This window comes from Ostrea edulis, chromosome 6, assembly GCF_947568905.1.
Source record: "Ostrea edulis chromosome 6, xbOstEdul1.1, whole genome shotgun sequence".
In the NCBI taxonomy this organism is placed as follows: domain Eukaryota; kingdom Metazoa; phylum Mollusca; class Bivalvia; order Ostreida; family Ostreidae; genus Ostrea; species Ostrea edulis.
In genome coordinates this window covers 47,339,015-47,349,892 of record NC_079169.1, presented here as the reverse complement: position 1 = coordinate 47,349,892, position 10,878 = coordinate 47,339,015, and the positions used below count along the sequence as shown (strand labels likewise).

Sequence of the window (10,878 nt, the reverse complement as noted above, 5' to 3'; positions counted from 1 at the left end):
TACGTTTTAACTTTTATTAATTGGTTCCCTTTAATTGGTAACCAGTCAATTGGACCAAAAATGAACTTGGTTGCAAGATTTCAAAGAACTCTGCAAAATCTGTACTTTGGATTCAGATTTAATGGTAGATAGTATTTTTTTTTTCATTTGAAAATTTACAAATGGTGGTATAGAAAGTGTACAATGAATAGCTGGTTTATTCGAGGGAAATCAATGGCAGAGAAAATTCGAAATTGAAGTCGCTGCACAAGGTCTAGTGTTGCATGCTGATAAGATTCTGAGAGTTCAACTTTGACAACTGGATTGTCGAATATAGGTATCAGTCCTGATGTAAAAGTCGCACTGAATCTTTCCGACATTTGCTTTATCTTGGTCTTTGTGGGGGGGGGGGGGGGGGGGGGGGGGGGGGGACTTATACGTATTCACGTGTATTGTGCATTTGTCGTTTGTTGACATGCACAATATTAGGATGAAAAAAAAATTAAAGGCGTAATAGTGCAAATCAATGATGTTATAGCATAAAAAGAAAGACGTAATAGCGAGCGCAGCGAGCCAGCGCGGAGCGCTGGCTCGTACTGCATATACTGCGAGCTCTAATGACTAGAGCGCGGGAAATAATCCGAGCTAAATCTCAACCTCTAACAAGAATTTTTTTTTTGACGCCAATCCCAGAAGTCCCTCGTACAAAATGGCGGATGGTTCAATTCGTAAAATAATAATTAAAAAAATCTTTGAAGTATTACAAACCTTTCTTATTTGAAAGGAAAGGATGACAATCATATTCTTCCCCCTTTCTTTTTCTTTTTAAAATATTGTCTAAAGAAATGTAACAGTCACGTCACAACTACCAGGCTACGTCACAACACCCTCGTTGCATTTCCCGCTAAACTGGTTCCTACATTGGCGAGAAGAGCAAGACAGTAATCCTACGTATTGACAGTGAACCAGATTTGTTTTCAATATAAATTTTTTGAAAATGTATTCAGATATGCTGCGCTCGCCCCAACGGTCACACCGTAATCATATTATGCCTTATGGCATGACTGTGTTTGAGGGTGAAGCAAAAAGTATTGGCATTAGTATCTATATCCGTAACAGGACAAAAAATATCCCAAAGTTAACACCTAATGTCTTTCAATGCATTCTAACTTAAAGGTGTAATAATGTGAATCAAATTTTATGTAACATCTCAGAATGACGTGGACTAGGGTACACAAGATTCAAAATGGAGAGATACATGTCCTCGCTGTTGCATCTGAAACTATGCCATTTTGACCAAAAATTTCAAGTTTGATAGGTATGGTTTAATTTTTCATTAGTTTTCTATATTTTCCTTTTAAACATGTATATGCGTGTTACCTACATTTTTAGGTAGGCTTTGCCCTCTAATAAACATGAAAAAGCATAGGTGTAATAACAAATTTAAAAATGGAAGGTGTTACAGTAATAATGTAAACGAAAGGCGATATAATGTGAAACAAAGGCATTATAAATTTAACATTATAACATGAAAAAAGGTGTAATAATGCAAAGCAAAGGTGTAATAATGTAAAACAAAGTCATAATAATGTAAAACAAAGTCATAATAATGTGAAACAAAGGTGTAATAATGCAAACTTAAGCAAGGACATAATGACACAGATTTTAAAGAAGATTATAATAACTAAGGCAAAATAAATCCAGCTGACAAAATTGAATTCCACACTAAATCAATGATAATCATTATCATTTCAAATAATACATCTTTTATATATAAAACAATTACTTCAGCGCATTCGTCATCTCATTTTGTAAGTTTCTGGATATATAGTATTATTTGCAATGATGACAATTATCATCGATTTAGTGTGGAATTGAATGATGTCATTTGGATTTATTTTTGGAAAATCATTCTTGGATGGATTTAGGTAAGTTTTCAGACAATTCATATCAAATGTAGCCTGAAATATTATCAAACCGAAGTGCTGCTGATGCAGTAAACATTTCCCACATACTTTATAGAGGCTTGAACAGAAACGAGGAGGACAGGCGGACTGGATACAAATTACCTTCTAATTTCAGAAAGACATGATATCACAAATCAAAGATGCGAAAGAAAGACATAATAATGCAAATCAAAGGCTTAGTGACACAAACGACGCTAAGACTTGTTAATGCAGAGAAAATATATGAACAGAAAAATAAAAGCATAATGATGCAAAATAAAGGCATTTTAACATGAAAGAAAGGTGCAGTAATGCAAATTGAAGGTATATAAACAGTACTTTGACTATAATGTCATAGTTTATTGTAACATTCTTTGTTGCCATCTCAATTTACTTTTCAAATATCAATTTTCCTTTCATGGCTCTGCCCTGGGCCACTTATCTCAAGTATTTTTATTCATCGATATTTTATTGATTAAAGATCTACTACATGTACATGTGTTTAATTTTAACATCACTCAAGAACAAGAAAATTTATAACTGTAATATTCTTAGGTCCCTAGAAATTCAGTAGTGGTGTATGTCTGTGTTTTACTGTCTATGTCATTAGCCACTGTATAATGCAGGATATATTCCTAAGTTTACATTACTACAGTGTTCAAAATTGGTTTAAAACTTGGTATAGACCACGGGTCTATGCCAAAACAAGATGACATTTAAAAAGCATATTTGCTTTCCATTTCCATAACAATGTCTTCCTTTCCTCGTAATGTTTATCAGATGTTGACTTTAGGGATTGATTTAAACTTAGAAAATTGGCATAGACAATTTGGTCTATCTCAATTACAATTGGCATAGACCAGTGTCATTTGACAAAGACTCGGTCTATTGATCTATGGTTAATTTCGAACACTGTTACTATTGTTCAATCTTTTATTTTTCAGCTCCAGCACTAGCCACTGCGAATTGCTTACCGGAGAAACAGAGAGATAGGTCATCATTTCCGACACTTCAGGAATGCTTTGAGAGCATCATGAGGGCAGCTGTACCAAAGAAGAGACGATCAAAAGAAAAACGAAAAATGAGAAAGATGGGCCATTACCAAACATTCTTGCAAGAAAACTTAAAAGAACGCAGAGAGATTTGTCTGACATGTGGGAATTTTTTTAGACGAGGATTTTTGTGTGGTAGGTTACACATTGTCAAGTTCAGTAGTTTTCTCAGTCTAATCAAAGTTAGATGTTAGATCCACTCATATACTAGCTGCACTGACATCTAAAGAGTTACATTCTGGTGACCTATGATAATAAATAATTATGAAACTGATTTGGCCAATCACAGCACAGCCAACTTTGAAAGTTGAGAGAGTGTAAAATCTATGTTTACTTTTTGTTTGCACATGTTATCATGTATACATGTAGAATATGAATAGGATTTTTTAAATTATACAAAATGTATGAATAAAATGTTGTAGATGGTAACACATATTACATGTATATGCCATTCCGAGTGGTGTTGGTGCAGGAAACTTGATTCCTTTCTCTGTTGACAGTGCAGTTAAAGCAATGTCTATTTGTGTTCCATGAAATTGTGTCTCATGTTAGTGTTTGTAGAAGCACAAATCTGTGCTAGTTCATGTGATAGCTAGTCAGTAGAAGTTTATTTCTTGCTAAAACAAGTAGCAGATCAACAGCGATCAACATAAAATGTTTGACAGGAAATTTTCTTACTGTTCCTGACCTCTGTGCTTGTAAAAAAAAAAAAAAACCCACCATGGCCTTTACTTTCCTTAAAGCACAATATCTTTATAAATTTTCAATCTTTTGCAATGGCTTGGGGGGGGGGGGTATTAAATATGACAGGAAAGGCTTGAAATTTATGAACAACCTGTTCAGATTTCTTCAAAGGCAATTTCATTGAGTGGCTAAAACGTCACTCTACATTGTAACATGTTAGATCCTTGTGTAGTGAACGAGGGTTGTCCGTAAAGTTCGTGGACAGCCCTTAATTTTGAAAATAAAAACATCATTCGATGAAATGAACGTAATATTTATCTTTCTTTCATATCTTTTATCTTTTTAGAAAATGTTAAACCAAAAAAATCAAATTGTTAAATGTAATATCTTAGATCTAAATAAAGAAGTATCAGGACCCGGAGCAACAGAAAAATTGCACAAGGTTGTATAAATCATTCTAAGATTTCCTCCCTCTGATTTACATTAAAATCGCGCTAAAATTCATAAAAATTACATTATGACTTGCGTAAGTAATCTAGTGTCATACCAACAAATTAAAATCTGTTATCATTCAAACATGGCTTTGAATTTCATTGTGGAAGCACTAATTATGCAGGGTGGATTTTCTGAAAAATCAGCAGATTTTGAATGTGTGGAGCAGTGTGCAGTGAGAAAGTTTTGTGTTGGCATCGGGAAAAGAACAGAGATGCATAAATTCATGAAGGAATTGAACACTCATTCAAAAGTCACTACTTGGTATTCAAGTGGCATAAGTGATTTTTTGATGGATGTTTGAGTTTGGAAGATGAAAAGTGAGAGGACAAGCCATCCTTATGGGAGGAAAAAACTGTAAACGCAGACTACGACAGCAAAGTCTTACGGCACAACTCAATTCAGACATTATGGAAGAAGTGACCCTGTCTGGCAGCAAATCTAGCCAAAATTATTTTTCATCAAGACAATGCGTATTGCCATACCTCTCTTAAAACATCTCTGGAAATAGATCTGTTGGGTTTTGAATGCGACTCACCTTACAGTCCAGATTTAGCCCTTATATGGACTTCGCAGTCTTTCCATATATCAAGTCCTTGCAAGGGAGGAGATTTTATATCTTGTGTGATTTACGGCAGGTGTTGAATGAAAACTGATCAATTTGAACAAATATATGATGTCAGATTGGATAGAACAACACCAAAAATGTGCATTGCTAATGGTGATTATGCCGAAAAAATATGACCATTTTTGCATGACGTTTTTATGATGCCAGCCCTCTGCTCCGGGTGGTAATACATGAATTTTCAAATGTGTGATAGTTCAGTCTAATTAAAATTAGATCCTATAATCCGCTCATCTACTATCGCTACACATAGTAGATGAGCGGATCATAGGATTTAATTTTAATGAAATTGTGTGAGTTTAGATTTCTATCACTTGCATTTTCCTGAAAATTTGTATTTTTTGTAAAACAAAACACACGACCGTAATGTAGAGGTTGCACATGAAATTAAAAGATAACCCTTGTATGTGAGTGGATCAAATGATCTTATTTTAATCTGATTGCAATTTCTTTAATTTACAGGAAATGTCAAACAATGCATTGGAATGGTTATTATCATATGTATGAATATTATTCTGTGGATCCGGGTTAGAATAGGTCCTCAGTACCCCTTGCTTGTCGTAAGAGGCGACTAAATGAGGTGGTCCTTCAGATGAGAACGCAAAAATTGAGGTTCTGTGCCACAGCAGGTGTGGCACGATAAAGATCCCTCCCTGCTCAAAGGCCGTAAGTGCCGAGCATAGGCCTAAATTTTGCAGCTTTTCACCGGCAGTGGTGACGTCTCCATATGAGTGAAATATTCTCGAGAGGGACGTTAAACAACATTCAATCATAGTGAAGAGGTGGTCATTTCCTTTTGTAGCTCACCTGATCAACAGTCTCAAGTAAGCTTTCCTGATCAAAATTTGGTCATCTGTTAATCAATGTCTGTCTCTAAAAATCAATATGCAAGCATTGCCTTTTAATCTAGATTTTAATTTGTTCACACAACTCCATGGACAAGGATGGAACCACAATAGAGGGTTAAAGTTTTACCTAGGATAAATGTTTTTCTCAAGGATGCAGTTTGTCAAATCAAATACAAGCAGGGCTGTCACTGTCCTTTTTAGTACAGGGTCCGGGTCCCATTAGATTGGGAAAATTATCGATGTTTTGGGTCAAATTGGGAAATTTTACATATCGGGCCTTGTCGAAAATGCGCGAGAAGTCATAAGTGAAAAATGAAACTAACACGATTTATAATTTTTTTTATACACACAATGTAACAGTTTGTGATAATGGGAATATCTAGATAAGTAAATTGGGAATTTTTTTTTGGGGGGGGGGAGGGTCCCAATTGAAAGCCCTGACAAGTATCCTTATATAGTATAGATTCTAATTCAGAACATGACCCCTGGGTCAAGCAGAGTCACAGTAAGTATTTGAAATTTGTCTACAGGTAAATACAACCATTTAGGTGGTGAGCCTTGTGGCCCATGAACATCTTGTTTTATTTCCGTAATGAAACACAGTTTTCATTTAAGAAAGTAATGTATCACTGTGTAATATTTAAGTTAATATCTAAGCTGAACTTATACATGATTCCAGCAATTTAATTTTAAACTATTATTGCTTGCCTTTGCCTGATCTCCTCAACTCCATTTTTTTCACATACTTTTATCACTAGATTGTTTTTTCTTGCTGATTTTATTCAGAATTTTGTAGGTATTGTGATGTAGTTCCCTTTAAAGTAAGCTAGTTGTCTCAATTGTTTAGAGACCATATATTTGATTGAATGTAAAGTGTAATAACTTCAACAAATAAAAATAAAAATGTACTAACTAATCCACCCAAACTTTTAATATATATAGTCAGGAGAGGGTAACAAAAAGATTTAATATATATAGTCAGGAGAGGGTAACAAAAAGATTTAATATATATAGTCAGGAGAGGGTAACAAAAAAGATTTTACTTAGAGTAGCCTTATGGATAACAATTGCTTAGTGTATAAACTATTTTATATCTAAACATTGATAATTTTCCAGATCATTGCTACAATACTGCAAAACAACAGACACTGAAAATATGGAAGGAGATAGGTGAAAAATACATGAATTTTCAGTATTTCACTGTGGATGATAACCCTGACAATGTTAAACGGACATTTAGATTTGAGAAATTAAAAGACTGGTTTCATGATGAACAAGAAGAGAAAAGCTCAAACACAGAAAAGAAAGATCCAAGCACTTCAAGTTCACCTGCACTTAAAGAATCAACTCCAAATCCATAGAATTTTATCTGTCATTTGAGTGGCTATCCGACCTTCGATGGATGAATATTTCTGAATCTTTAATTTATTAATAAATGATTTAGATTTACAGAGAGTTGTTTCATTTTGATTTTTAGCAAGAAATAAAAGTCATTAGTAGTGATTTACTAGTCAACTTTCTTATGAAGTTTGATCACTATCAGGTAAAGGGTTCTCTAAGTATGAGTCAGGCTTGGTCAGTTTGGTGTATGCATACTGCATAGCTGAAAGCCCTGTAAATTAGTGAAGGTCTTCTAGCTACTATTCGTGATCAACGTTTTATGACTAATCAGGGAAAGGGTTTTCTAGTTATCAGTCAGACAGTTGGGATATCTGCTAAGTAGAAACCAAGCGGCTGTGTGACCTTTAACCTATTGACCTGAAAAATTAGTAAGGGTCACTTATTAATCATGATCAGCCTACTTATGAAGTTTTATGATTACATGTATTGGTTAAAGGGCTCCCCAGTTCACCAGACAACAATGAATTTGATGTATTTTCAGTAGGAAATCTCATAATCTTTGATCTGTTACCGTGTAATTCGAAGGATCATTTACTCATTTATTCATGTACAAACTGCCTATGAAGTTTGATGACTGGGCCCCATCAGAAAATATCCACCAGTGATGGATGGACAAACCTGAAGGCAGGCAAATGGACAAACCTAAAGATGGGTGGATGGAGAGACCTAAAGATAGATGGCTTTGACAAAATTTCAGGGTAGGTGAAGTGAACCGCACTTGAGCAGTATGCATGGGGTAGCCTAGTATTGCATTGTATGATATGATTTATAGGAATATACCAGTGGGGAAAAGTAAACCTCACTCTACATAGTTGACCTGAACTTGAAAATGAAGTTGTTTTATACAAGAGATTCTTGTTATTTAAATATTAGCGTGATAAAGTACATAGTTATTGTCATTGTACTTTTAGCTGTCCTCTTGTTCTTTTGAGGTATCAAATTCCCTTATCATGTAAGGAAGGTTTAAATTGGACATTTACATTCACAGGTGACTTGCCAAACTGAGGGTCCCCCCTGTGTACTGTAAGGTAGTCATAAGGCAGAGATTATGAAATGTGGAAAACAAATCATTAAAAATGAAACGAAATAACCGAGAATTCCCCCTGTTTACTGTAAGGTAGTCAAAAGGCATAGATTATGAAATGTGGAAAACAAATCATTAAAAATGAAACGAAACAACAGGTCTTCTATATTTCTAAAGATTTTCGACAGAACTGTTTTTAGAAAATATATACTGAAGGTCTCCGAAAATCTTGAACATTGCACTTTACAAGGGGGGAAGGTGTCTCTCATGTTGACGTAGTTTATTAAATTACTGGGTGATGGATACAAAAATTAGAACATTGCCTGTCCATTACTCAGCTTGACTTGAAATATTCCTTTCACATGTTAGGAGGAGCATAGCTACATACATGTATATATACGGGAATGGACATGGTAATTAAGGGAGGCCAGGAGAGGTTATCTCCCCCTCCCCCCCCCCCCCCCCGGGCGTAGGTCGTTGTAATGATTTGTAGTACAATGAGAACAACCATAAAATAAATCTTATGAATGATCTAAATTGGTGTATATGATAAATATCCACTATATTGAATTCGAAATTTTTAAAAACGAGTTTAACAATTGAGAAAACACAGCATTTGGAATTTCACATGGCTGTTCCGGGCAACCTTCTCTCACGTATTTGGATAATATTTATCGCATAGCAATCGGAGAAATGCATGTAAAGGATTTTAAATCGGAGTGTTTTTGGAAATCTGGTATTGTGATTTCTTTGGTTCACATATTTTGATTAACACTGGAGAAGGCTAGGAGTTTTTCGATTACGTATTTTAACAAGACTTCCTTTGAATAAAGTTTACATTACATTTGGCGGATTTTCAAGCACTTTTCACGGCTGTGAACAATTTTGAAACGTCAAATCATCAAGATATGATTAATCTACCAAGGTTAAACTGTATACCAGAACTTTTAATCAACAGCAACGTCAGTCAACTGGGTAGTGCGGAAATTGTTGTATTCAAGGAAGAAATGTTTATACAATGTAGGTTGATTTTATTATAGGGGTGAGTAGGGGTAATTAAACAATGGGAGAAAGGGGCATATAATTTGTGTATACATAAAGTATCCCTTTCTTCTACTGTGTATGAACCCCAACCCCCATGATAAACTCGACGTTTACTCCTATTTATGTTTGTGACACAACCTTTATATATACATGTATATACGCCCGTCCGACTTTAGACGGGACTTACAGTATATTATGCTACAGTGATGTCCGTCTGTCCGTTCGGGATTTTATAATTCTAACAGGGCCGTAACTGCCGATGAGGCAGACGAGGCAACTGCCTCGTCTGATTTTTTGGCAAAAAAGAAAATAAAATTATATAAATGTTATATTATAGGATATATGTTTAAAATGAAGACAAGCACCTTTGTCTTTGACACCATATTACGATTCTTTACATAGTACAAATGAAACACAAACATGATAAATTGGGATTTAAAAAGTGTCATTTTCAGTCGTAAAGTCAATCGGCGGCCCCCAATCCCCTGCCTCCCCTGATTTAGAACCCTACTTACGGCCCTGTCTAATTTCATTTCTCTGTCACATATCAAGCTGAAACTTGCTATTGTAGCTTCTTTGTGGGTCACTCTAGATCTTGTCGCAATTTTGATCTATTCCAACCTGTCTTATAGTTTTGCCACTTATTTGAAAGATGTGTGAAGAAGGCAAGAATAGGCATTTTCCTCGCCTTGTACACCCATCTTCTTTAATGTTATGTGGAGGGTACACGATTTGTCCCAGACCTTTTTTTATTAACAGTGTATGGGTATTGATGATGTGCATGTGACAATAATTTTGATTTTCTTCACTTTTTTTGAGAAAATTACAGGTTGTTGAACTTGGTCAGTTTTGAGGAAATACCAGGTATTACAAAGTGAGTACATGGTGTGTCCATTTGACGTATTGCAAGGATTTTGATTCCCAACAATTTTCTAATTTTCTTTAATGTTTGAAAAAAACACAGGTTGAATTTAGTAAATTTTGGGGAAATATTTTACACACACTTAAAGCTCTTGGTTTGTCTATCTACCTACTGTCACAGATTTATAAGCGAATACCTTTTAATTATACGATGGATATATATATATATCTTTAAAACTTTACAACTAATGGCTTCAGAAGCTTGTGATCGGTGTATTATGTCTACCGTTTCCGGTATTCTTGTTTATAATTCAATGAAACTGCAAAGGTTTATAAGTATTTCTGATAAAACGATGAATTTAAATAAAATGTTGCTGCATTTTGCATGCTAAACCCAGAAAACCATGAAGGATTTTAGGCTAAATTTTGATAAATAATGACATGACCCCCTCCCCACCCACCCCCAAGAACAAAAAGTAAAGAACAGAAGGATTTTATGGTTTTCTATGAGCCGTGAGATCAATATAACAAGCGGTGAGATAAATATAACAAGCGGTGAGATAAATATAACAAGCGGTGAGATAAATATAACGAGCCGTGAGATAAATATAACGAGCCGTGAGATAAATATAATAAGCCGTGAGATAAATATAACAGCCATGAGATAAATATAACAAGCCGTGAGATAAATATAACAAGCCGTGAGATAAATATAAGAAGCCGTAAGATAAATATAACGAGCCGTGAGATAAATATAACGAGCCGTGAGATAAATATAACGAACCGTGAGATAAATATAACAGCCGTGAGATAAATATAACAAGCCGTGAGATAGATATAACAAGCCGTGAGATAAATATAACGAGCCGTGAGATAAATATAACGAACCGTGAGATAAATATAACAGCCGTGAGATAAATAT

At 34.9% G+C, this 10,878-nt stretch overlaps 1 protein-coding gene across 1 annotated transcript; it reads left to right on the top strand.

The window, feature by feature from the left end:
* The first annotated feature begins 1 nt into the window (after nucleotide 1).
* Nucleotides 2-7,077, top strand: LOC125646670 (39S ribosomal protein L32, mitochondrial-like). Its single transcript, XM_048873164.2, has 3 exons — nucleotides 2-124; nucleotides 2,870-3,112; nucleotides 6,743-7,077. Exons 1-3 carry the CDS (start codon nucleotides 61-63, stop codon nucleotides 6,985-6,987), a joined length of 552 nt encoding a protein of 183 aa, XP_048729121.2. The 5' UTR covers nucleotides 2-60; the 3' UTR covers nucleotides 6,988-7,077.
* The last annotated feature ends 3,801 nt before the right edge of the window (nucleotides 7,078-10,878 follow it).